At 52.9% G+C, this 27,372-nt stretch overlaps 1 protein-coding gene and 1 long non-coding RNA gene across 2 annotated transcripts; one reads left to right on the top strand and one right to left on the bottom strand.

Annotated features, from left to right (window-relative positions):
- The first annotated feature begins 287 nt into the window (after positions 1–287).
- Positions 288–11,527, top strand: WNT10A (Wnt family member 10A). Its single transcript, XM_047082543.1, is given in 5 exon segments — positions 288–397; positions 1,452–1,714; positions 8,120–8,235; positions 8,237–8,500; positions 11,030–11,527. Coding segments are annotated over 5 exon segments (1,251 nt in total).
- Positions 11,528–21,296: 9,769 nt separating this feature from the next.
- LOC124516388 (uncharacterized) lies at positions 21,297–25,696 on the bottom strand. The gene is made up of 3 exons (XR_006963036.1): positions 25,560–25,696; positions 24,072–24,229; positions 21,297–21,867 (listed from the first exon to the last, which is right to left on the bottom strand). It is a non-coding gene; the product is annotated as an uncharacterized LOC124516388 (long non-coding RNA).
- Between the last annotated feature and the right edge of the window lie 1,676 nt (positions 25,697–27,372).

Genomic DNA, 27,372 nt, shown 5'->3' with positions numbered 1-27,372 from the left:
GAGAGGCACCGGGAGTTGTCGCAGGGGGGCCTCGGGAAATTCCCCGGACCCCTGTGCCAGGAGGTGCCCGGTGCGCCCGCCCGCCCCCCCACCCCGAGGGCGGTGCCCGGGGGCGCTGCCCCATGGAGCGGGGAGGCGGGCGCCGTCTGCTCTCGGAGCCGTGACCCGAGTCGGAGCTCCGTGTCGCAGCCGCCCCGACCCCCGCGGATCATGCGCCGTCGCCCCTGGCTCGCCGGTCCCGCCGGGCTGTGAGCCCCCCACTCCTGGCCCGTCACGGCCCGCGCGCCATGGGCAGCACCCACCCTTGCCCCTGGCTGCGGCTCCGACCTCGGCCCCAGCCGCGGCCCGCGCTCTGCGCGCTCCTGTTCTTACTGCTGCTGGCTGCCGCCGTGCCCAGGTGAGCCCTCACCTTACGCCCCGCCCTCCTGGAGAGCTGGGACCCCCCAGCCACGGGGGCCTCCGGCGTTCCCGCTGGGGCAGGGGACCCTGGAAGGAGGGAGGGACAGTGTCTCAGAAAAGAGCTGGTGCCCAATGAAAGACAGTGCCCTCACAGGAGGGGGCTGAACTGGTGACAGAGTATGGGCAGTCCAGGGAGGCAAGGCAGTGCCCAGGAAAGTGATGGCTACTGGAAGAGGAGGTGTGTGTGCGGAGGGGAGCAAGTGCCAACCTGGAGTCCATGCCAGGCCAGGGGAATGCACCCGTACCCCAGGAGTAAGCTCAGACTGCGTTGCTCCTCCTTGGAGATGGCTCCCAGACAGGGGCATGGGTTGGGGGCTGGAAGGGAGTAGTTCAGGTGGGGTCACTGTGACACTGCAGCTGGAAGGGTTCTCAGTGTGTGTGTGTGTGTGTGTGTGTGTGTGTGTGTGTGTGTGTGTGAGATATTGTGAGCCCTGCAAGCTATGTTGTTAAATAGCAGTCTGTGTGTCCACATATGTGTGAATGTGCGAGCTTCTGGATCAGTGTATGTTAAGATGAACACGTGTGTATGCTTGTGAGTGTCTTTGTGTACGTGTGTATAACGATGCCTGACTGAAGCGTGCATGCGTGGAAGTGTTCCTGGGTCTGGGTGGCCATCTCCATGTGTGCAGCAGTGTGTCTGTGTGACTGTGACTGTCTGAAACATGTCTTGGGAGTGGTCTCCTGGGAATCGCTACGTATGTGAACATCTATGCCTGGGGATGTACTTATGAAATACCGTGTACGCAGGCATTTCGGATGTGTGTCCATTTACACATTAACCTGTGTGGGTGTGCGGCTGGCTGGGTGGTGTTGGAGGAAATGAGAGGATCAAGGACAGGAGAATGCTTTAGGAATATACATGATGGGCCAAACCTTCAGAAGCAGGCGTTGGAGAAGAGGAACTGTGGCCTTTGGGACTGAGTGTAACTTGTTGAATGGGGCCCTCCTAGCTCCCCAAAACACTCACCCACACCCAACCCCCACACCTGCAGGTCTGCACCCAACGACATTCTGGGCCTCCGCCTCCCCCCGGAGCCTGTGCTCAATGCCAACACGGTGTGCCTAACGTTGCCGGGCCTGAGTAGGCGGCAGATGGAAGTGTGTGTGCGCCACCCCGACGTGGCCGCCTCAGCCATCCAGGGCATCCAGATCGCCATCCACGAGTGCCAGCACCAGTTCCGGGACCAGCGCTGGAACTGCTCTAGTCTCGAGACTCGAAACAAGATCCCCTACGAGAGTCCCATCTTCAGCAGAGGTAGCTGCCCCTCGCCCTTGCCCTTCTGCCCACCCCATTCAGCACCCCACCCCCAAAGCTATCTGCCAACCATCCCCACTGCCTCAAGCTGGCAACCTCCCCAGGTGCCCATCTACCAACCATGCTGCTCCTCTGCTCTTTCTGGTCTTGAACAGTCCATGGGGGCCAGCCAAACGGGGAAGATGTGTCTCCAGCCTGCGCTGGGTGGGCTGACCGTAGCAGGTTCCGTGCCCCCTGGGTTATCCTGCCTGGTCATTGACACTGTATATCTCAAGCCTGGGAAATATAAGTATCTGTCACCTTCCTCAGTTTACCCTCTACCCTCTAGTAAACAGCACTTGGGATGGAGAGCCCATGATAAAGTACCCAGAGTCAGTACGGAGGACTTTTGCCAAATGGGGTAGGTGAGGGAAGCTGGGGCAGGTAAAATGTCTGTACTTCTGCAGAAGCTCTTCCCGGCAAGGTACACCACCAGCCTCTGTGTCATTCTCACCGCCCCCGAAAACCTTCTCTGAATCAGAGGCACTGGGTGTGTGCCCGCCTCCTGCCCAGCAGGCCCGACCGCCCTGCCAATCCCTCTTCCCCTCACAGCCCAGAGAAGCCACAGCCCGCTCCCTGTCCTCCCTCTGTGACTTCTGAGTGACCCAGGGCCCACCCTGACAACCCTTAGCGTTGGAGATGGCAGGAGGCCTTGTCACTCATTTCTGTTCCCACCCGTCTCCTGCCCTGGTACCTTAGGCCTTGCCTCAGGCCTTTTGGGGGAAGATAGGCGTTCTCCATCTCTCCTCTCAGCTGCTTGAGTGGGACAGTGTGGGGACCTGGCTCTGTGAGACTTGTCCAATTTTCTTGCCCAGTGGAGGAGGAGTTGTACCCCTATATTCTGTGCCCTTGGGGTCCAGAGGCTTCTAGGAGAGTCAGACTCTAAAGCACCCTATTCCGGAAAGAACTCGGCAAGCCGGGGCCTTTCCCTTTTCACCAGGACCCCTACTTGCATCCCCTGGGCCCCCAAGTCAGGGGCCACCGCCGCCTCCTCCAGCCCGGCCCCAGGCCGCCCGCCCCGCCCCCGCGCGCCCTCCCCAGCTCCCTCCCCCGCGCGCCCGGGGCGCTGTTTCTACCCCGCCGAGCCCAGCCCGACGCGTGTGGCGGCATGCAGCCGCGAACTAATCCCCGCGGGCCGCGGCAGACGGCTCCCGGCCCGGGCCGCACGGCTCTCCAAGGGGCACCCCCGCCCGCCCCTGCCCCGCGCTCCCGCCCCGCCCCGCCCGCCCTGCCGCACCCGAGCCCCGCCAGCAGTCAGTCTGCTGCTGCCCGGGACCCCCGGCGGGGCGCCCCTCCCCGGTCGGCCCCGCGCTCGCCCACGCCAAGTGACAGGCCTGTGCCTCTCTCCTACCCGGGCCGGGCCCCGCCGGTGCTCGCCGCCGCCGCGCGCCTGCTCCCACTCCGGGTTTCTAGGTCACCCGTGCGCTCCCCGACGCCCCGTTTTCCCTCCAGCACCGGGGCCCGGGAGGTGAGGACACTGGAGGCCTTGCTTTGGGTTTTGCTCGCGGGGGTTTGAATAGGCGCTGAGGTTCTCACCCCTGCCGCTCCAGATGAGGCAAGGCAAGACAAGCTCTTCATCCCTCTTCCCGGCCACGGTGTCCCCAGTTCCCCTCTGGGCCTCCTGCCCCCTCTAGCTAGAGCGCGCCCACGCGTCCTGATTACTTCGCCCGCTTGAGGCCCGTGTGGCCTGGTGGAGGACGTGGGGTCTTTGAAGCTCAAGGGTGAGTTCAGAGCGGTGGAAGCACGCGGGGTTGGCGCGGTGCCAGGCGCTCCCGGGTTCACCTGCAGTTTAATAAGCGGGAGGTGAGCTGGGGGGACTGGTAGGGGGAGAGGTTAGGGGTGGAGGGGGGGAGACTTGCCGGGGCTAGCCAGGGCGGGGCAGCGCCCAGCGCGTGGGGAGGGGCGGGACAGCTGCGGCCGGGCTCTGGCAAGGGGGCTGGGCTCTTTCCTTTGGCCTTGGAACACGGTCCTACCTATGTGGCTTTTGCTCCTGCATTGAGACATCCCACTTTCTACTTGTCCCTCCTCGGAGGGGACTCTAGGCTTCTGGAAGAAATTGCCACTTTCTCTTTCCAGGGGCCACCATTACAGCCCTCTCTCACTCCATAGCTGTGTTCACCCTCCTCTGGGGTTATGTCGCTGTCCGTCTTGGCCCATCTCTTCGAGGACTACCTAAATTTGAATTCCACGGGGCTACTCTTGGTGGCAGCCATTCCCCTGGACGGGGTCCTTCCCCCAGTTCCCCTTCTTTTCAAGTTATGAATTGTCCCATGTGGGGTCAGGTGACCTGTTTCCCCCAACTGGAGTACTGGTTGCTGACCGCTCTTCCAACCCAGACTGGCAGTGGGATTCTCTTCAAGGTGCACTCTGCCATGTTTAAAATTCAGAGACTGCAGGGAGGAGGTGGTCCCTGGGACCTGCCACCTTAATACTGTTCCTGCCATCTAATTGTCCTGACATCTCCCTGAAAATGGGTTGGGCTGAAGGGATGGAATTCCAGTGAAGGAGAGAAGAGTGCTTGAGCACCTGGAGTGGACAAGCTTGGGAAGGCAGGGCCCAGACCCATCTGGAATGGATGGAAAGAGGGGGCATGAGGCTCTATAGCAAGCAGGGTTCTCAGCCCAATGGAAGCCCACAGTTTGAGAGTCTGGCCTCTGTTCTCCAAGGCTCTGGTTCTTCTCCCACCTCTCTTTTACATTCATCCTTGAGGAGTCTTGGTTTTATGGCTAGGCCTCCAGGCGTGGGGTGCGTGGTGGCAGTCAGATGAGGAGAAGAGGCACAGGCAATTATATCCCAGGATCACCTAAAGTTCCATTATTCTAATAGCACCCAATGAATTCGCTAATACTTATTAAGTAATTGCTGTTTGTCTGGCACTGTTCTAAAGCACTTTATCTGTACTTTAACATCCTCAAACAATCCCCATGCGATAGGTCTTATTAGTATCTTCATTTTACAAATGAAGCTAAGAGAGGTTGGGTAGCTTGCCATTAGTCACACAGCTTGTAAGTGAGCTATAGAGCCAGGACTCAAATGCAGGCCAGCTGTCTTTAGAGATTGCATTCAACCCCCTGCCATACTGCCTCCCAAGCTCCCACCATGTGTCCAGAGGTGAGTGGCACAATGGAGTACTCCAAGAAATGAAACTCACATGTACACACACACACACACACACACACACACACACAGATACCTACCTTTGTTTGTACAAACGTGTAGCCACATTCAGTGTCACCCCTAAGTGTTCCCACATGCACACAACCTCTTCCTCTCTCTCAGGCCAGGCACATGAGCATGCACAGATTATATGCATGGAGGGAATGGAGACCAGATCTCTCCCCTTCCCTCCCTCTTTGACTCAAATAGGCGGGGCTCAAGCTTCTCTGACCCCTCCTGGTTCCCACTGGCTCCTGAATCCTCTCTCCTCCATGCTCCCCTGCCCTCCAAACCTCCTCCCCCAGCCCCTTCCTGGCCGTTGGCTGCAGCCTGAAGGAGCAGCTGACTCCACTTAGATGCTGGCAGTCCCTGTCCCAGATCAAAGGCAGGACGGCTAATTGTGCGTCTTAACAAGCACCCCCCCTCCCTCCATGCTCCAGGCAGCCCAGCTGGCCATGGCCCCACCCCTCTCCCCCTCCAGCTGGCCAGATGGCACAGTGCCTGCGTCTGCCCCAGACAGCCGGGGCCAGGACCGAAACTGGGGCCCTGAGTGGGAGCTGGGGGCAGAGGCCCAGCAGTCTGGACTTCTCTGAATCTTGGATGTTGGAGCAGAGGGTGGTCACACAAGCCCTGCCTGGTCACCACTAAACGTGGCTGTGACAGCTGCCAGAGGCCATGGGATGGTGTCTTTAGCTGCCTTGAGTAGGTAGGGGTGTTCTATGTAGACTGTAGACTACATTTTTCCAGATTCCTCCAGGCCTGCCTCTGAATGTAAAGAGCCTGGAAGATGGTGGTTGGTCTAGGCTGGCACATCCCCCTAGACCAGCCTCTTGCTCTTTCTTGGTGCTGTGCATAGATAGGGCCATGGAAACTGGAAATTGAGCTGGCTGGGTTTCTTACTCAGGAACATGTCTTCCCTAGAGCCAAATGTCCTTTAGCAGCCAGTTCCCAGGCCTGGGAGCTGAGAGAGCTGGGCCTGGGTCCTGCTCTGGTTCTGCTCTGTAACCCCTGTGACCTTGGGCATCCCCCTTTTGCACAGTGTGTGTGTGTGTGTGTGTGTGTGTGTGTGTGTGTTGGAGGGGGAGATGATTTCTGAGGCTTGGGCTGCTTCTGGAAGTCTGAGTATTGCCATTTGTCCTAGGAGTGGGCTAATGACTCCCCTAGCAATAAGGGAAGCGCTCAGAGTTCCACAGCTAAAAGGCAAGGGATAAACACAGGGTGTGCTCCCCAGGGACTTAGGTCTGCCATTTCTCTTGGGCCCTACATCCCATGTCAGTGTCTACTCCTCTTTGGCTCCCACCAATTCCCAACATCCCCTTAAAAGGCTCCAGCCCAATCCTCATCCCCTCCTGTCTGTTCATAGCTGGGCTCCTTATGGAAAAGGTCTGGAGATGCCACAAGTTGGAGAGAGAAGATAGACAGGGACAGCCTGCTTCATGGGCTTCTAGTGGCCCATGTGATTTATTCTAAAATGGGTCTTGAGCTTCTGGGCTCTGTCCCTGACTGGGGAAAACAAGAAGCAATGGCCTAAAATTACAGCAGTAGTGAGTGAAGTCAGACAACAGGAAGAACTTCTCAATAATGGCTAATGTTTGTGCAGTATACTATGAATAAGGTGCTCTTCTAAGTACTTTAAATTTACTAACTAATTTAATCCTTGGGACAAAAATGAAGCAGGTAAAAACAATCTTGTCTTGCAGATGAGAAAACTGAAGCACAGAGGTCAAGTCACTTGGTCAAAGTTGGGTAGCTATTAACAGTTAGTAAGTGGAAGAGCCAGGATTTGAACCCAGACAATCTGGCTGCTTGAGAGTTCATACTTTTAACTACTACACGTTTTGTCAAGTTTTGTTGTTGTTGTTGTTGTTGTCGTCGTCGTCGTCGTCGTTTTGGCTAGACAAGAAAAGGAGGACAGGACCCTCTGATGCAGAGGGTGAGTGTGAGGGGCAGGTTTGGGCTAGGGTCTCTGTTCAGTCCTGGTTGGCTCTCTGAGGGCTACGGGAACTCCCAGAGCTTGTCCTTCCAGGCTTCAGCACTAGGGTGGAAAGATCTAGAGTTTTTTTCCTCTGAATCTCTGGCCTCCCGCAAGCCATCAATCTCCAGCCAGGTCTGGGCTTCCACGACAGGTGCCTATGGCACAGGTGAGTTCTCCTCTTCATATGGAGGCTCTCATTGCTCTTGGCTTCTTCTCCCACTGCCCACATTCTCTCGGTTCCAGAGGCTGGTCAGAAACCTGTAAAATGCTGCTAGCTGGTCCCCTCTCAGATGCAGAATAAGGAAGAAGCAGCTTGTGGGGCCAGGAGCCAGACCGTCCTCTGTAAGTAGGCCTCCCCCTGCCACAGGACCAGACCTTCCCAGAGGATGGCTCAGGCTGAGAACACCGAGGAGAAAAGTAGTGTAGACAAGTCCTGGGCCCCTGCAAGTGGTCGTCAGGGGCTTTGTGCTCCAGAGCATCAAAAAGAAGGTGTCTGCCTTAACTCACCCTTCCCTCTCAATTTTCAACACTCCTGCAGGGCAATGGGCTTATTTCCAGCATTCCTCAAACAACCTCTTCAGATGACCTAGACCCGTTTCCGAGCAGATTTTCTGGGATGTCCTGTGGACAGGAAAAGGGGAAACTCTGCCGGCTCTTTCCTCTGCCTCTTGAATCTGGCACTCAGGGAGTGTTCTGTAGTGGGGCCTAAGGGGGTGGCACCAGGCAGGCAGTCTTGGGGCCGGGAGCTGTCGGAGGACACCCTCCTCTTAGTTACCCTTCTGCCCATGAACATCTTCTGGGGCCTGGAATTCTATCTCTAGTCATTTATGTTTTAGCTTAAATTTTGCCTTCTTTCCGCAGGCTTATTTTTAAATTGCAAATATCACATGAGAGGTAACAGATGAAGTCCCTGATCTGAAAAAGAAATGTTTCCCAGATACTTTATGCCCAACAGGAGAGAGGTAGACACGAATTCTGAGCTTGCTAAGGGTGATGTTAGTGGAACAGGGAGTGAAGTACAAAAGAGGACTCTGGGGAGACCTCCCACACTCCACCCTGCATGCAGAACTTCTGATGTGATTTCTGCCCCTCTTTGAATCTGTGTCCTTGTCCCAGACCTTCCCCCAACACTGCGCCTCCATTTCCCCTTTGTGTGGTAAGAAGGTTGGGCAGAGAGGGCAGAGGGATGAACGTGGAGGCCCCTGAGAGTCCTTTCCCTGGATCTCCACCCTCAGGTTTCCGAGAGAGTGCCTTCGCCTACGCCATCGCTGCAGCGGGCGTAGTGCACGCAGTGTCCAATGCCTGCGCCCTGGGCAAATTGAGGGCCTGCGGCTGCGACGCCTCTCGGCGCGGGGGACGAGGAGGCCTTCCGTCGGAAGCTGCACCGCCTGCAGCTGGACGCGCTGCAGCGCGGTAAGGGCCTGAGCCACGGGGTCCCGGAACACCCAGCCCTGCCCCCTGCCAGCCCGGGCCTGCAGGACTCCTGGGAGTGGGGCGGCTGTAGCCCCGACGTGGGCTTCGGGGAGCGCTTCTCGAAGGACTTTCTGGACTCCCGGGAGCCTCACAGAGACATCCACGCACGCATGAGGCTCCACAACAACCGAGTTGGGAGGCAGGTGAGAGCCCCACACCCGCCTGGGCCTGCTCCAGATCCCTCTGCCTAGGGCTCCTCCCTTCCCCCCAGGCCTTGCTCTGGGACCCAGAGCTCCCCCCTTACTCAGCAACTCTCTCATTGTCCCTGCCTAATCCAGTCATCAGACATGCATTGGATACCTACTGTGTGCCAGGCACTGGACTAGTGTGGGATGCAGGGATGAGAAAAACCCTGTCAGGACCCTGCTGTCAGGATCAGCCTGCTCCCTTTTTTTTTTTTTTTTTTTTTTTTTTGTGGTGAGCACTGGATGGGGGGTGGGGGGGACAGGGCTGCAGACAGGGCCTCCGGGGCCTTGGCCTTGCTCTGCCTCTCTGTGGCCTCCCCTATAAAGCAAGAAGGTTGAACTGGGTCATCCAGCTCCCTAGTCTCCCCTGCCCTGGCCCAGCTCTAACGTTCCACGATCCTGTGCTATCCTATGCTGTGACCCTCTACCTGTTCTCCCAGCCTTTCTGTGCAGAATGAGGGATTCCTGCAAGGGGAGGTTCCTCGGGGCCACTGAGGTCCTGTGTTATGGTTACCTTCCTCCTTTTTCTCCCTATCCTTGAATGTTCGTACTCCCTCAAAGGTCATAAATTTTAAAAAAAAGAAAAAGAAGAAGAAGAAGAAGAAGAAGAAGAAGAAGAAGAAGAAAGGAAAGAAAGAAAGAATCAATCGCTTGCATTTATTGAGTGCTTACTATGTGTTAGGTACCGTCTGGAGCACCACACCACATCACATATTAGCCTTTTTAATCTTTACAACTACCTATGAGGGTGCTAGTAGCAGCCTCGTGTTCAAATATGGAAAGTGAGGTACAGAATGATGAAGAAGCTTGCCCAAGGTGGTGCAGCTGGTAAGGAAGGGATAGAGGCGGATTCATCGCCAGGCAGCTGAGCCTTTCGCTCCGCAGGGTCGCAGGGTCGTCTGCGCTGGGTGCGTGCCTCCACTAAGATGCCTCCTTAGCCTTCGTGGTAGCCCAGCACCCTCCTTTTCTGGCTGTTCAGCCCCTATGCCTTCTCTCGGCTCTGCCTGGCCTGCTCAGGCCTCATTTCTGGCTTCCCCTCACCCGGCCTGGCACCTGCGCCTCCTGACTCCCCTTTCTCCTGTCCTCTGGGCCCGGTGCTTCACCAGCTCCTTCCACAAAGACTCGGAGCTGATTCAGCTCTTCCCATCCTGACTTAGAGGTGAAGTAAACTGAGGCATATCCACCCTCGGGTCACATCCAGCTTCCACCCAGCCCTGCCCTATTAGTGCAGCTCTTTTCCCAAGCTTCCATGCTATCCCAGCCCATACCAACAGTGCCTCCTACTCCTCGTTAAACTGGTTAATTAATGGCTGCTGTCTGTGGGAAGCGAATGTTCTGGAGCCGTTGGCCAGCCGAGGCCCTGGGCTCGTTCCTCCATGGTGTTGCCACCACAGGCTGCACCTACAAGCTGCGGAGCCCTTTAACACTCAGAGGGCAGGGTCTCTCTCTTCTGGCCCTAACCGCCCAGGTGTGAGGGCCCCAGATCACTGGTCTCCCTGTCTGCAGCTGTGTTTTGGAATGGAGTCCCGGGAAAGGAAGATGTCTCCAGTGTCTCTAATGAGAATAATGTCAAGGGGTCCTTTGGGAGGAGATTCTAGGGCAGGTTGAGAGTTGGGCAGGGGGTCGGTATACCACACCCCTGTAACTACCTCCCTTGGATGCTTGGGAACTTCTTTGGGAGGAGATTCTAGGGCAGGTTGAGAGTTGGGCAGGGGGTCGGTATACCACACCCCTGTAACTACCTCCCTTGGATGCTTGGGAACTTCTCGCTTTCATTGGGCTGAGGGTCTGGCTCTCTGGGGGCTGCTCCCATTCTGTATTCAGGTAGAGCTTTTGGCCCCGGTTGGTGCTCACTGTTCCCTAGGAGGAACTGTGACATTCAGCAGTGGGCAGAATAAGCTCCAGCCGGTATAATGGGGTGAAGGGGAGACTCCTCAGCTCCTGTCCCCTCCTTAGGCTCCCTGCAAAGGGCTGCTGGGCCCAGAGGAGGAAAGGGGCTTTCTCAGCCTCCCCGCAGCCCCCACTCACAGCCTGGATCGAGGCCAGAGGCTTTGGGGATAGGATACAGTGGGACCAGCAACCCCCTGCTTCTGGCCCCCACCTGAGGGATGGAAGGAGAGGGAATTTCCCTGAGGATCTGGGATCCCCCCTCAGGAAGCAAGAGCCTCCAGCCCCAAGGGCCCCCTGCAGCTGGTGGGAAAGGAGAAGAGGGGAGGAAGGAGGGAATTCCCCCAGGACCTGGCCTTGTGGGAGGCGGATGGGAGAACAGCAGAAGAGCAGGCGGAGTTCTTCTCCCGACTGCCTGGCTCAGGAGCTGTGCGCCCGCCTCCCCACTCTGCCCCGCTTTGGGCCTCAGCTTTTGCATCCGTTCAATGGGAGTCGGTTTCAGAAGTCTCCGAGGAGATTCTCGCAGGCCAGTGCCTGCGCTGGGAGGAGGGCCGTGGGGCCGACCGCGGGCGTCACCCCTCGCCGTGCCTCCCTCTGCAGGCGGTGATGGAGAACATGCGGCGGAAGTGCAAGTGCCACGGCACGTCAGGCAGCTGCCAGCTCAAGACGTGCTGGCAGGTGACGCCGGAGTTCCGCGCCGTGGGGGCGCTGCTGCGCAGCCGCTTCCACCGCGCCACGCTCATCCGGCCGCACAACCGCAACGGTGGCCAGCTGGAGCCCGGCCCCGCGGGGGCCCCCTCGCCAGCCCCGGGCGTCCCGGGGCCGCGGCGCCGGGCCAGCCCCGCCGACCTGGTCTACTTCGAGAAGTCGCCCGACTTCTGCGAGCGCGAGCCGCGCCTGGACTCGGCGGGCACCGTGGGCCGCCTGTGCAACAAGAGCAGCGCGGGCCCCGACGGCTGCGGTAGCATGTGCTGCGGCCGCGGCCACAACATCCTGCGCCAGACGCGCAGCGAGCGCTGCCACTGCCGCTTCCACTGGTGCTGCTTCGTGGTCTGCGAGGAGTGCCGCATCACCGAGTGGGTCAGCGTCTGCAAGTGAGCGGAAGGCTTCCTTCCCCTCCCTGAGCCTGGCCCTCTGCGGCTTGCGGTCTTGGCCCGGCAGCAGCGTCGCCCTGGCTCCTGGGAGAGGAGTTTGGACCATCTGATCCCATAGGAACCTCCCGGCTCTGAGGGTCAAGTCTGCAATCAGGGGAGAGTCCAGGCCTGCCTGGACCCCATCACTCACTTCTGGGGGCTCCAGGACTGATTTGCCTCCCTGCTTCTTGCCCTAAGCTTAGACGGCTCAGTTGGGCTGGGGATTGCCCGACACCCACACCAGAGGGCAAGTGTCAGCCAGGCAGCCTCTGGGCCTGTCTCCTTTCGTGCCTTCACCTCTAACCCTGGAAGCTGAAGGGCAGGGGAAAGATGATTAGAAAAGAAGAAATGGACGTAACTGAGCTGAAGTGATTCTGTAGAGGCCTAGGATGCCCTCCCCCAAGGGCCTCTGTCCCTCATCATTCATTTAACAAATATTTATTTTGCATTCTTTGTGGCCTGGCACTCTGCAGGGGACGATGGGTGCTGGGGAGACAGATGTGAATAAGAGAGACACAGCACCGGCCTCTTGGAGTTTACATTCTGGTTGGGAGAGAGGGACAATAAACAAGTAAATATACAAACCAGGTCATCTCAGACAATGCTCTGTACCACGAAGCAAATAAAGCACGGTGCTGGATGTAGAGTGATGTGTGGGGAGTGGGGTCCCTTTAGTGTTTATTTTTTATGTTTGCATTTTAAAAGCCTGTTTTTATTTGAGTACAGTTGACACGCAATGTTACGTTCGTTTCAGGTGTACAACGTAGCGATTCAACATCTCTCTACATCTGTCACCATATAATGCTATTACAATACCATTGACTCTATTCTCTATGCCGTGCCTTGTAGTGCTGTGACTAATTCATTCCATAACTGGAAGCCCATTATCTCCCACTCCCCTTCACCCATTTTGTTCATCCCCTCGCCCACCCCCCCTCAGGCAACCATCAGTTTGTTCTCTGTGTTTATAGGTCTGATCCTGCTTTTTGTTTGTTCATTCATTTGTTTTGTGTTTTAGAGTCCACATAAGAGTGAACTCATGGGGTATTTGTCTTTACTAGTCAGACTTATTACACTTAGCATAATACCCACAAGGTCCATCCATATGGTTGCACATGGCAAGATCTCCTCCTTTGTTATGGCTGCATGTATACACACAGTCACACCCCACATCTTTGTCATCGATTCATTTATTGATGAATAAGGTACAAGGTATTGATGAATAAGACACATAGGTAGGAGTGTGGCCTCTTTAGATAAAGTCATTGGTCTGGGAAGGCCTCTCTGAGTTATGTTACTCATGCTGAGACCTGTGTGCCGAAGATAGCCCCGCACAGACTGAGGGAAAAGGCTTTCCAGGCCGAGGCCATGTGAATGCCAAAGGTCGGTGGTGAGAGAGATCTCCTCAGGAGGAACAGCCAAGAGGCCAGTGTGATCGGATGAAGCAATCAAGGGCAGGTTAGCAGGAGAGGAGCTCGGAGGGCAGGCAAGAGTCACATCACATGTCCCTCTGGGCCATCGTAAGGAGTTGGGACTTTCAGAGGAATGAGAAACTTTCAGAGGGTCTTGAACAGGTGAGTGTCTTGGTCTGATTCCCACATGGCTCACTGTGCTGGGGAACTGAATGAAGAGGGGAAGAGTTAACAACAAGGGGCCAGTTAGGGAACTACAGCCATCTTCCAAACCAGATGGGACCTGCCTGAATGGAGGCTAAGGGGGATGTTGACAAGAAGCTGGATCCGGAGCTCTTAATTCCGGAGCTCTAGCTGTCCACCTTGTGCCTGAGCCCTCTGCCACAAGCCAGGACGAGTGGCGGTGCCCAGCAGCACCCTTCGGCAGAGACAGACACTCTGCGAGGAGTAATCCTGGGCAAGACCCAGCTCAACCCAGCCAGCCCAGCGCCCCAGGGAGCAGGTGGGGCTAGAAGGTGCGGCAGGGAGGAGGGTGGTGGGGGAGGGCCAGGAGACTCGCTGTCTGGATGCTGGTCTCTCTGAGTGCATGCAGGGGAGATGGAGTTTGTAAGGCCAGAGGCGAAGGGACATCCTTCCTCGGCCTCCTTTGTCCCAAACCCTCAAGGAGGAGGGTGGTAGAGAGGGAGGTAGAGTGGTCGGGATCTCAGAGAAAGAACACTTCACCTACTTCATCCAGACCTCCTGCTGCTCCAAGTTGAGGATCCTGCTTCCTGCCTCATTTTACCCAGAATGGCACCCTTCTGGATGAACCAGACAAGGATGAAGTCTTGTTCCTTTTCCCGATTGCCAGCCTACACGAACCCCCATATTTCCTTAGCCCATGTCTCCCTACCTCAGGGTAGGGGTGAGAAGGAAAGGACGCTCTCATGGTGGTGTATCCCTGTTGGGAGTTTTGCCCCAACTAGCTTGCCTTCAGCTTCCTCTCCTCCAACTGCCTGCATCCCGGCAGCTCCTGGACATGCCTACGACAGCCAGGCCTTCCACATGCTCAGCTCCGCTGCTTCTGGGGAGGACAGAGTTTCTCTCCCCAACCCCCAAAAGACAGCCCCACAGGCAGGCGGGTTAGAGTCCCCGGGGAGGAGGGGTAAGCGGGAGCAGCCGACACACCTGCCTCATTCCTTTCCTCTTGTTCACCCAGGAGGGAGCTGTGGGGGCTGGGTTCCCCGCCCCCTTGCTCCCTCCCATCCCAGGGAGGAGGAGAAAAGAGGTAGGGGGTGAGGAAGAGAGGCCTGAGTGGGGAGCACTCCCACCCCCAGCAGTGTCCACTGCGTATTAGCTTTGACCTCACCCTCCGGTGCCTTCCAGGCTTAAGGAGCACAGAGCCAGGGGGAGGAGAGACTGGAGAGATACAGGATCAGGGCTGGGATAATGAGGTAGGAGCAGGAATACTGCAGAGCCTTCTGCCTCCAGAGAGGAGTGAGTGGTGGGGTGGGGCAGGGGCTGGACACCACGTTGTGGGGGGGAAGGACGTGTTCCAGTCAAGTCCTGGTGAGCTGATATATGCTGGCAGGATCTGTAAAGGAAGAGAGTGAAAGTTGGGGAAGGAACAAACAAGGTGTTACCCACTCCATATCCTCCCTCCGGGCCAGAAGCTGGCTAGGGTCTCAGGGCAAAAGCTGGACCCCACAACTGAAAAGGGGGATGTAGGATCTGGCAATGGTCCTAAAGGGAGATGTGGAGGTGATGAAGGGCAGGAAAATAGGGCCCAAGGGGCACGGGGCTTAGGCATCCTGGCTGAAGGGCAAGACAGAAATCAATGTGCTGACTGGAAATTGGGGGTGATGGAGGTAGATGGGAGGAAGAACTTGCCAAATAGCTTGGGGGAGGACCAGGGTTGCAATTTTGGAATAAGAACAGATGGTGGACCATAGATTAGAGGGGAAGGGAACTGTCCTGGTCCCCAATACCTTTCACCTTGATGGACCCTGGGTCACCTCCTTGCAGGAGGAAAAACTAGTATGGTCTGATAGAGCCTGGATGGCCCCAGCTGGAGGGAGAGGGAGAACTAACAGAGAATGAGGGTGGTGGACAGATCAGCAGGCAGTGGTCAGGTTAAGGGTCAGGGAGCGGCAGCCAGACCGGGGTGGGGATCAAGAACCCAGGCATCCTGCTTTCCAGTCACTCAAGGTCCCAGGGCTGAAATAAGAGGAAAGAGGCAGAGGTAGAGGCCCTAACAACTCTAGGAAGACCCAGGATGAGAAGCTAGGTCAGCTTCTCCAAGCCCTCCTCCTCCCAGATCAATGCGCCCCCAGCTAGCCCCCGGCAGGGGGCCTTCCACGTTGGAGTTTGGCCAGGCTCTAGTCGCGGCCCCCTTCCTCCCCTCCACCACCCCCCCTTCTCATGTGGTTGCCGGCAGCTGCCTGCGGTCGCCCCAACCCCTGCGCTCAAGGCACGGGGACTTTCCAACAGGGGAAAAAATGACTTAATGAGAGTGGGAGCCGGGGGCGGGAGGGACAGGTCCCTGTAATCACCGCTCCACTGTGGGGCCTGTGCGCCTCCGGGGCCATTCCGGGCTTCCTGCTGCCAGCGCCCCCCTCAGGCTCTGTTGGGGAGGTGGACGGGCTGGGGACAGGGGGATCCCTTTTCAGGTTTCAGACTCTTTGGGCCCTCTGGCCACGTTTGCTCCCTAGGCTTGAGGTGCGTGGAAGCTGGGACGCCCCATGATCCCTCTCCAGACTTTGTCCTTGAAGTTGCGCGGGGGTGGAGGGGGATGAGTGGCAGTCTCTCCTAGGAGCCAGGGTTCTCTGCTGGTGGATTAGAGGGGTGAAGGATCAGGAGTAGAGCCCGGTGCCACTTTGCGCCTGCGCACTTCGAAACTTCCCCGGTTACTGTGGCAACCAGGGCAGTCGAGGTGTGTCCGCGGGGCTGGGAGGCGCCCACTCCCCCTTTTCTCGCCGCCCTGCGGGCCAGGCCCGGCCGCTGCGGTGCGCGGGGGTGGGGGTGTGCCGTTACCATGGCAAGGGTGCGCTAGGAGGGCACATTCTTCCCCAGGGTGGGAGCGCCCTGGGGATACGAGAAGGGGGGGTGACGGGGGCGGCAGAAAGGGAAGCGGCGGGTGGCGGTGGAGGGAGGGTCATAACGAGGGGAGGAGTCTCGGACAGGATGAACCAGGGCTCCTTGGGGTTGGGGTGGGGAGTTTGGAATCTACCCCCCTCTGCCTAGCTCTCCAGAGACGTCCAGCTCCTCCTCCGAAACTCTCGCTAGGGTTCAAGCCCCTCCGTCCCCACTTTCCGGAGAAGGGATCCCCTACTACCGAATGGAAGGTCTTTTAGCTTCCCCCTGAGACCAGGCTCTGCGAGCTTAGTGTTTGTCCCTTTCCTTCCCCCACCCCAAGCGAAGCTGCAGCCCAGACTGCGACCTGAAGCCCTGCAATTAAGCCCCTCGCCCGCCCCTGCGCCGCCCGCCGGCCCTCTGCCAGACCGGGCCTGCACCGTCAATTACAGCCGTGCGCAGCAGCTGATTACTCCGGAGTCAGGGAAGCAGCCGGGGTGGGGACAGCTGGCAGGCCAAGGGGGCGGGGTCCCTGGGGTTGTCCCCGGCCCAGGATCCTTAATTGGAACTTCGAACTGCGGCCCTCTAGCCCAACTTCTCCGCTGCAGGCAACATGGGGGGCGGGGGGAGGGGGGACAGGTCTAGTTAGTGCTCTGTCCGGCTGTGCCTCAATTTCTCTCTTCTTGAATGCACACCGCACCCGGGCAGAAAGAGTGCAGGGAGGTTGTGTGTGGTGTGGTGTGGTGTGGTGTGGTGTGGTGTGGTGTGTGTGTTGGACGTCTGGACCCGAGGGCTGGGTACTCCAGAAGCTCAAAGCCCTCAAGGCCGGCTCTCTTTCCCGCCGCAGACAGTCGCGTGGGTCTCCCCTGGCCCGGAGCCCCACCCGGTGGACCTGGCTCTGTCTTGCTGAGCCAGCCTCAGGGTGGCTGCCAGCCCATACTTTGCTTTTGTGGGAATCAGAGTCCCTTCTGGGCAGGAGGCTTCTCTCTCCTCACTTCTGCCCTACAAGGGAAGGCAAACTAGGACCCTGCAGAGCAGCGATGGTGGCGTATTCTGCCATCACCCTTGCCCCTGCATCCCGTCTTCGCTCTCTCCCTGCCTGCAGGCCTGGAGGGGCTGGGGTTGAGCTAGCGTCTCCCGCGGTCCAGCTCCCCACATCTGGCCGGCAGCTGGCACCCGCCCACTGCGTACTGCTGTGGCCCCAGCGCCCTCTGTTGGTGAGGAGCGGTGGTGCACTAGCTTTCGAGCCTGGGCCGCCCGCAGCCGCCGCCACCACCATGGGTCTCGCTTCAGTTCTTCGGGTCTCGAGGTCCACCCATTCGGCGCCCCTTGTCCTGGGGTACAACCTGACTCCTTCAGCTCTTCGAATTCTGCCGGCCGTGGCCTCGATGACCTCTCCTCTGTGTACTTGAAGTCTCTGTGTACTTGAAACCTTGTTCCGTGTGACTTAGCTATCCCCCAACCTCTCATCCTCCGTAGTCGTCCCTGCTTCGTGGGCAAGTTCTGAGGCGCGGTCTCTCTGCGCCCAATGCAAAAGTCCTCAAATAGGAACATGATTACATAAATCAACGCCCATCTGCTCAATGGAATTCTTCACAGCGTCCTTAAAAGTGAGGTGGTTGAAGCATATTTAGTGACTGAGACAGTGTTTGCTCTATATGGTGTGTGTGTGTGTGTACAAGATACAAAATAGCACAGGGCAGGATCCTTAGTGCAACAAAAATTTATAGATGTGATTTGAATTTTAAAAGTCTAAGATAAGCAGCAAATTGCTAATGGAAACTATTTCTGGATGATGGGATTATAGGTGGTTTAAAATTTGTTCTCTTTATCCACATTTTTGTTTATAATGAACACGTATTACTTGGGCACAATAATTCCATATTCAGAATATTTTTGGCCCCAAATGTGAGCATTGCATATAATGAGAATATACTAAAGAAAGAAACCTTCTAAAACTAGGAATTAGGGAGATCTGCTCTCCTGACAAGAGCTAATATGATTATGTCATTAGGATTTTCTTCTTAAAATCGTGATGGTTTGTAGTGAAAGCAGGTTTCCAGCCTCTGAATCCCAAGGCCCAGGATGCCAAGAAGTTGTAGAAATCCATAGGCACAGCCAGCATTCTCGTGATGAATAACTGATTTAGCTCCCATTATGCTGCATATGTAAACAGCTGTTGCCCTGATTGATAACATAGAAACAATTTTGTAAGTTTAATACTTTTTTTTCCCTCAGTCTTGCTCCTCTTCCATCTCTTTGCAACATGACACATCATTAACTGCCCTCTCCTTAGAAATATTCTACTATTTTGTGCACTGGCTGACCACGCCCCCTCACTCCCCACTGCCTCAGGGATTTCATTCACTCCTTCCTTGTCTTTTTTCTTTTTATTTGATGTAAAAGAAAAATTACAATAAACAAAGAACTTTCCCCTTCCTTGAACCACTTGGGAGTAAGTTGCTTACATGATGTCCCATCACTCCATATACTTTGGTGTATATGTCTTACAAAAAAAAGGACGTTCTTGGGGCACCTGGGTGGCTCAGTCGGTTGAGTGGTTGAGTGTCTGACTTCAGCTCAGGCCATGATCTCACAGGTTCATGAATTCACACCTCCTGTAGGGCTCTGTGCTGACAGCTCAGAGCCTGGAATCTGCTTCAGATTCTGTGTCTCCCTCTCTCTCTCTGTCCCTTGCCCACCCACGCTCTCTCTCTCAAAAAATGAATAGATTTTTTTAAAGGACATTCTCCTACATAACAATGCAATGCTCACGATCAGGAAATTAACATTGATACATTCATATTGTCTAATACCCAGACCTTATTGCACTTTCATCAATTGGCCTAATGATGAAAGGATCCAGGTCCAGAATTATTCATTACATTCAGTTATCATGTCTTTCCAGACTCCTTCAGTCTGAGACAGTGTCTAAGGTTTCTTTTGCCTTCATGATCAGGACAATTCAAAAGACTGAAGACCTATTATATTGCAGAATGTCTCTCAATTTGGGTTTATCTGTTGTTTCCTCATGATTACATTAGGGGTATGCATCTTTGGCCCCATTATTATAGGCGTGAGTGTTTTACTTGTTGAATCGTTATTTATTTTGATGCTCAAAAATTTCCCAGATTTGGCCACCTGCCAAGCTGGCTTCTATCATAATTCTTTGAGCACTTCCTTACTTTCAGGCTCATCTTGTACTTTCTCTGCTCCAGCCCTGCAACCAGCCATTTATCCAAGGTACCTTTGTTCTTTTTTAATGGAGAGTGATATTTAGAAATCAAGATCTGGGTGCTAGGTGTGTTCATTGTTCTTGGAGTGTCACTGCTTTTGGGCCTCTCAGTGGACAGTGCTAGGAAATATATATATATATATATATATATATATATATATATATACACACACACACACACACACTTCTATTTATTGATAGATCAATCAATCTCTCTATGCAGAAAGCCAAGAGTGCACACCATACCTTCAATTCCAGTCCAACACCACAAGGTTTATTCTAATTTTCTCCCTTTCTGGGGTGCCTGGGGGGCTCAGTTGGTTATCTGACTTCGGCCCAGGTCATGATCTCACGTCTCATGGGTTCAAGCCCCACATCAGGCTCTGTGCTGACAGCTCAGAGCCTGGAGCCTGCTTCAAATTCTGTGTCTCCCTCTGTCTCTGCCCCTCCCTTACTCTCTCTCTCTCTCTCAAAAATAAATAAACATTTAAATATTTTCATTTTCTCCCTTTCTATTTCTGTGGTGTCCTCCTCCCTTGTTAGAAGGGTTATTTAATCCCTTTGTAAATCGCTGCCATTGCTGCTGCTCCCTCCACTCCCCTTGCAGACTTCAGCTTCTCCCATCTCGGCCTTGATAGCCTATGCTAGGCTAATGCACCCCTGCCCCTTGCCCTCACAGGAGTGCTTTACTTTGGGCCCCCATCATGGCTTGGGAGCCAAATTATTCCTTCCAGGCAGGAAAGCTGGGGACAGTTTTACTCTTTCTTAAATTTTTTTTTTCAACGTTTATTTATTTTTGGGACAGAGAGAGACAGAGCATGAACGGGGGAGGGGCAGAGAGAGAGGGAGACACAGAGTCGGAAACAGGCTCCAGGCTCTGAGCCATCAGCCCAGAGCCCGACGCGGGGCTCGAACTCACGGACCGCGAGATCGTGACCTGGCTGAAGTCGGACGCTTAACCGACTGCGCCACCCAGGCGCCCCAGTTTTACTCTTTCTTGAAGCTCTGGATATAATTCTCAATTCTTTCTATTCAGTAAATGGCAACTGCTCTCCTAGCTGCTCCTATTAAAAGCTCTGGAGACATTGGACTCCTTTATTTCTCTGACACCTCACATGCAATCTATCAGAAAATCCTGTCGGTTCTCCTTCTGTTTATTTCTAGAGTCTGATCACATGTCATGTCCTCCCTCATCACCATCCTGGTCCAAGCCACCCCGGGTCTCTTGCCTTGAATGACTGCAGTTGTCTGCTAGTTGGTCTCCCTGCTTCTGCCCTTGCACACCCCCAGTCTACTCTATATATAGCAGCCAGAACAATCCTTTTAAAGTGTTAGTCATGTCGTGTGCTTCCTCTGCTCAGAATTCTCCAAAGTCTTTCTATCTCATTCAGAACAAGAGCCAAAGTACTTTCAATGACTTGCAAGACCCTACAGGATCTGGCTCCCACTCCCACTCCCACCTTTACCTCTTTTCCTACTCTTGCCCTTACCCATTTACTTTAGCCACACTGTTCTCTTGGCTGTTCTTTGCGGAAACCAAATTGTCCTGCCTCAGGGCCTTTGCACTTACTATTCCCTCTGCCTGAAATAGGTTTCCCCTAGTAACCATGTGGATGTTGCCTCTCTTCATTCAGGACTTCACTCAGATATCTCCTTACAAGAGGGGACTTTGCAGAACAACCTATCTTATCTAAAACAGCAAACTTCCTCTTCCTTTTCCCTTGCTTTATTTCTCTTCATAGTACACATCACATATCTGACACATTTGTGTATTTGTTTACTGTTTGCCTCTGTACTCTATAATGGCAACTCCACGAGAGCTGAGCCCCTCTTTAATTTTTTTTGTTGTATGTCTATGGCAAGAATGGTACTGAGTACATAGTAGGTACTCAATAAATACAAGTGAATGAATAAATGAACATCTATGACAATGACTACCAATTTGTCTTCAGGCCCAGCCTAGGATTTTTCTTGAAGTTCTGGCTGCCAGTTAGATATGTTCTGATGTGGGTCTGTGGCACCACAAACTGAAGCTTTATTAAAGCAGGTTCATTATCTCATGTATGTATTTATTAATTTAGAACTGAGACTTTGTTTTCCCCACTGCTGTCTTCCCAATGCCTAGAACAGTGCCTGGCATAGAGCAGGCAATTAATAGTTGTTGAATAAATGAATGGAAGATTTCCCCCTCCAAACTGTTTTCCCTGACTTGCTTGTTTCTCTTTGTAACATTATTGTTTTCCTAGTTGCTAAGACTCAAAACTCTGTCAACGTGGACTTTCCCTTCTCTTCTTTTTTCCATATCCAGTCAGTGGCCAAAAGCTGCTGTTTCTCCCACTTCTTTGGCACTGGCAATATCGTGCTTCATCATACACCCCAAACGTCATGAAGACCTCCCAACGGGCCTCTCTCATTCCTGTTTTTCTCTCTTCAATCTATCTTTATCAGATTTTTCTATTTTTTCTCGCCCATAAAGTGCTCTGATCATGTCACTTCCTCTGGCTGAAGATTTCAATGGGTCTTTGTGCCGACTAGGGTTCTTAATTGCAGACAACAGAAATGGACTCTGGTTCACTTAAGTAGAAGAGAAATTTCCTGGAATGATATCTGGAAACACACAAAATTGACATGAAGCCTCCAGAATCAGGCTCGGGAAATAGTCAGGAACCAAGAGAGGCTAAGGAACCAGAACCTCAGTCAGGTCTTGCCTTACGATCAACCTGATTAGGGGACTCTGCTGTTTCAGTGTAACATGGTGTGCAAAGGAGAAAAACTGGAGGTGATGGCTTGTGGCATATCATGGAGGGCTTCAGGGAAACAAATCATAAGAGACTCTTAAAAATAGAGAACAAACAGAGGGTTGATGGAGGGAGGTGGGTGGGGGATGGGCTAGATGGGTGATGGGTACTAAGGAGGGCACTTGCTGTGATGAACCCTGGGTATTGTATGTAAGGGATGAATCACTGAATTCTACTCCTGAAACCAATATTGCACTATATGTTAACTAACTAGAATTGCAACAAATTTGAAAAGAAAAAAAAATAAAATAAAAAGCCGTCTTGGACATCCAGCCCAGATGAGCCTTCAGATGACTCCAGCCCCAGCTTCAATCTGACTGCCACTGCGTGACAGACCCCAGTGAGAACTGCCCAGCTGAGTGGAGTCAACCCATAGGACTGTGAAAGATAAAAATAAAATTTTATTTTAAGCCACTAAATTGGGGGGCGGGCTGTTTGTTACACATTAATAGAGAACCAAAACTTGTCCCTTGGTGGTCCGTGTTCTGCCCTCTCTAGAATGCTTCCTCACTGTCCTTTTTTTTTTTTTAATTTTTATTTAAATTCCAGTTAGGTAACATACAGTGTAATATTAGTTTCACCACAGCAAGTGCACTCCTTAATCCCCACCACCTATTTCCCCCACCCTCCCCCCACTTCCCCTTTGGTAACCATCAGTTTGCTCTCTACAGTTAAGAGCCTGTTTCTTGGTTTGCCCCTCTCTTTCTTTTTTTCCCCTTTGCTCATTTTTTTCCTTAAATTCCACATATGAGTGAAATCGTATGGTATTTGTCTTTCTCTGACTTATTTCACTTAGCGTAATAACTCTCCAGCCCCTTCCATGTTGTTCCAAATGGCAAGATTTCATTCCTTTTTATAGCTCAGTAATATTCTGTTGCGTATATACATGCATCTTCTTTATCCATTCATCAGTCAATGAACACGTGGGCTATTTTCATAGTTTGGCTATTGTCGATAATGCTGTTATAAACATCAGGGTGCATGTATCCCTTTGAATTAGTATTTTTGTATTCTTTGGGTAAATGCCTAGTCCCCACTGTCCCATATTACCCACGTAGCCACTCATATCTGCACTTGTCAGAATCCTTCTGATGAGTGTGGCAGAGCACAGAGGAAAGAGCCAGGCTTTCGGGTCCATGTGTGGGATGGGAGGGGCTGAATCTAGTTTAGCCTGTCTCTATCCCTGTGACCTCAGGCAGAATAATTAATTTCTCTGGACCTCAGTTTCTGTATCTGCCATCTGGAAATTAGAAAACCTTTCTCCTGGATTTGTTTGAGGACAAGATATGAAATCTGCAAAATATCCATGTGTCTCATTTTAGTTTCAGTGAACAGTAGCCTTTAGCAGATACCAAGCCTTCTAGGCCTACATCACTGGCATTCCTGAGGTCTACCTGTTGTCACTTATGAACTATATAGTTTTGGACAAATCCCTTAAACTTCTCTGAGCCTTACCCTCCTCATATGTAACATGGGTTTGATGATAATATCTGTATAATGGGGCTTCTTGACGGGGCTAAAGCCTGGGCTGTCTTGTGGTGTGAGGAGACACTGCCCCCTCGAGGCAGAACGCCCAAGACCCTTAAGCCACATCCCTCAATCTGCAAGGCATCAGGAATCCTCTGGAAGACAAAAACTATGCCCGCAATTGGGGTTCAGGAATGAACAAACATGTCTAGTGGGCAGAGAGAATGTGGCAGATGCTAGGCTGCACAGAGGAACAGCAGAGGCCCCGAGAGTTCATCACCCAGAGAGAGAAACAGTTTTCGATGGAGCGGGAAGGGGCACACTGAACAAAGCAGGGGGAGAGGTGTTACTTGGAATGGTGTGAAGCTGGGCATGACCACCTTGTGAATCAGCACATCCCCATCCTCTACTCTCCCAGGGCCTTCCTGGTGGAGAAGGAAAGATCTGGGGTATAAGAGCACAGGCAGGGGTCACCAGGGACATACACCTCTATCATGGGAACCCTTATGAAAAGCTGAGAAGCAGCAGCAGAAGATTCTTTCTTACCTCAGAAAGGGAGAGGTGTGCCAGGAGTCCATGGGCACAGGAATCCACGGGCCAGTGAGCATGTAGACAGGCTAGCCATGATGTTGAGGTGGGTGGCATTGGGGAGTAGCCCTGACCACCTGGGAGGCAACCCCACTGGGCTTCTTCTTGGATTCCCACTAGAATCAAGGAGACAGGGAAATCCAGGAAGTTACGGATTAGCACATGCTGTATGATTCCAGGTGCATCCTGTGCAAAAGCAAGCAAAATTAATTTCAGCTATTAGAAGGCAAGATAGTGGTTATCCCATAGTGGGAGTATGAATAGAAAGAAACATGAAGGGCATTCTGGGGGCTGGTAATGTTTTGCTTCTTCATCATGGGGCTGGTTATACCAGTCAGTGTGTTCATTTCTTTTTTTTTTTTTTTTTTAATTTTTTTTTTCAACGTTTATTTATTTTTGGGACAGAGAGAGACAGAGCATGAACGGGGGAGGGGCAGAGAGAGAGGGAGACACAGAATCGGAAACAGGCTCCAGGCTCCGAGCCATCAGCCCAGAGCCTGACGCGGGGCTCGAACTCACGGACCGCGAGATCGTGACCTGGCTGAAGTCGGCCGCTTAACCGACTGCGCCACCCAGGCGCCCCAGTGTGTTCATTTCATAAGAACTTAAGTGCACTTAAGATTTGTGCACTTTTCTGTATGCTACTTTGGTAAAAAGTTAACATACACACAACTGTTTGGGAAAAGGAGGATGAACAGTCATTTTCTACTTCAAGCCCTCTGAGGTGTAGCCATATCAGGGAAGTGGGGTAAGAGATTAGGGGATTGGAGGCAGGGACCACCTGGTTATCTGGCCAGACTTATTTCATTTCTCCCTTCATTCATTCACTCACTCAGTTATGGCTTATTAAATTAAGTACCTCCTACACACTGAACACCGCACAACATATAAGGGGTTAAAAAGATTATTAATAGCTATAACTTCCATTTATTGAATGCTTATTTTGGAGTAGGCACTGAATATACACCCAATCCTCATAATCCCGTGAAAGTATTAATATCCTTATCTATCAGTTGAGTCTCAGAAAGGTTAAGCAAGTTGTTGAGGGTCACACAGCATAGAAAGTGTCTGGATTTGCATACGAACATGAGTCTTGTGAACCCAAAGATGGAATACTTTTCACTGAGCTACAGTGTCCTCTAGGAATCTAGGAGTCTGCTGACAAATTGCTTTACCACGTAATGAGGCCTTACAGTCAGACTGGTCACATCCTTTCCCACTTTCAGCAGATTCCTCCATTTTTGAGCCTGTTTCCCCATCTGTACAACCAGGGTAAAAACCACGCCTTTCTCTTGGGGTTATTGTGGGAATTAAAAGACATGACGTGTATAGAGCCCCGTGTCCGGCAGTCATTAATATTTTTGAGTCCTTATCACCCATATACGACAGAACCGGACCAGGGTCAGGTTGAAGGCGGATCCCCACCCCTCCGCTCCTGATCCGAACCTCGGGCCTGATGGACTTAAGTGCGCCTTAACAGCCCGGTCCATGCTGCTAGAAAACGTGCCAGATGAAGAGCTCTCGTCCCAAACACTAGCCAAGAAAGTCACCACCAGGGAAAGTCACCACCAGGAGTCCCGCGGGGGTTGCTCTCCGGGGTTAGCCGGGACAGGCGAGAAGTCATGATATCGCGAGACCTGGTGGGATGAAGGGTTTTCAGGACGGAAGTGAGGGGCGGGTCCGAGGGAGCGCGCTCCTTTTGAAACCGGAGGTGGAGGTATGCCGATCTTAAAGGTGGGCTGGACGCATCTGACACTCCGGGCCTCGAGTGGGGGCCACAGGAGGGGGCAGTGGGTCGGCGGGGACCTCTGCGTGGGGTTTGGCTGGCAGTGGCCACAGCTTTTTTCACTGGGCACGCTTTGGGCCGGCCACGAGCTGTGAGCCATGCTGGCCAGGCCGCTGAACCTCCCTCCAAACGTGAGTAACCTTTCCTCCCTCTTGGCTCGACTCAGCCGTATAAAGAGCCCTTTGTAGCCTTAGGTGATTTGCCCCAATGCTGACGTAACTTCATTTTCTAGATCCTCACCCTCCCAGGCCCCCTCTATGGCCATGGAAGAGGTCGTGTTTTTATAAAGGTAGTAAAACCTGGCAGCATTATTATTATTATTATTATTATTATTATTATTATTATTTCGGGGGAGAGTGAGTGCGAGTGGTGGAGGAGCAGAGAGAGAGGGAGACAGAATCCCAAGCAGGCTCCGCACTGTCAGCACAGAGCCCCACATGGGGCTTGAACCCACTAAACGTGAGATCATGACCTAAGTGGAAATCAAGAGTCAGATGCTTAACCGACGGAGCCACCCAGGTGCCCCCAAACTAAGACATTTTAACCCAACTCTGTTAAGACCACTAGTGGTCTCTTTTCACCTATGACTTCCCTATCGGGGGAGGAGGGCACTGAAGTAGCCATGAGCATTTTTAGGCATTTTGGAGTAGGGAATACACTTAATTTGAGTTAAGTGGGACACATATATTTGCTTCCTGTATATAATTAAGTTATTGCTCACCTTCCCAGTGGAGTAGAGGCTTCTAGAATACTTCTAACCCCCACTGTGCTGAATCACAAGCATGGTGATCTGAAGGTACCAAAGGTCCTTTGTTCCTAGAGTGTCCAGCACCAGAAGAATGAAGAGATATAAAAGATTAATCACTGCACAAGAAAATGCGGAAGTCCTTGAAATCGTATAGCTCATAAAGAAAATAAACTTGATGGAGATTTCCCCAAACTTGAGAATGATTTTAAAATAATAAGTGGGGATGACGGAAGAATCTTTTTGAACTAGGAATAATAAAGAGCAAATTTTGATCAACAGTGAGAGAAAAAGACTGAATCATCTTCCTTCTTCATAGAAAACGTTACAAACTTGTCTGAGGAAACCATTAAAGAATTTGTAGCCAAAAAACGTAGTGGACAAAAAACGGATAGTGGCATGCCAGGCAATTAATATAACAAATGTGTAATTTTAAAAAAATAGAAAAATTTTTTGCATTACCTTTTTAAAATTTGTAGTTTGATGTAATTTCTCATTATAAATATTCACATCTGTACCTAATTTTGTTCTTAAAATTTTATATTCTTTTTCTTAAAGGGGTCCTATGAAATGATAAAAACTTCAGGCCCCACAAAATCTAGATACATCCTTGTGCAGTTGTCATTTCCTCCTAATCACTCTGATCAGGGCAAGGCATGTGTTTATTCTCGTAATTTCTGAGATGAGCAGATGGAAGCCTGGAGAGGTTAAGTTGCTACTGTGACTGG

This window comes from Lynx rufus, unplaced genomic scaffold (assembly GCF_022079265.1).
Source record: "Lynx rufus isolate CCGP_SWC_20201006 ecotype Redwood Valley unplaced genomic scaffold, mLynRuf1.p SCAF_2, whole genome shotgun sequence".
In the NCBI taxonomy this organism is placed as follows: domain Eukaryota; kingdom Metazoa; phylum Chordata; class Mammalia; order Carnivora; family Felidae; genus Lynx; species Lynx rufus.
The sequence above is the reverse complement of the archived record's forward strand: the minus strand, read 5'-3'. Positions and strand labels throughout refer to the sequence as shown.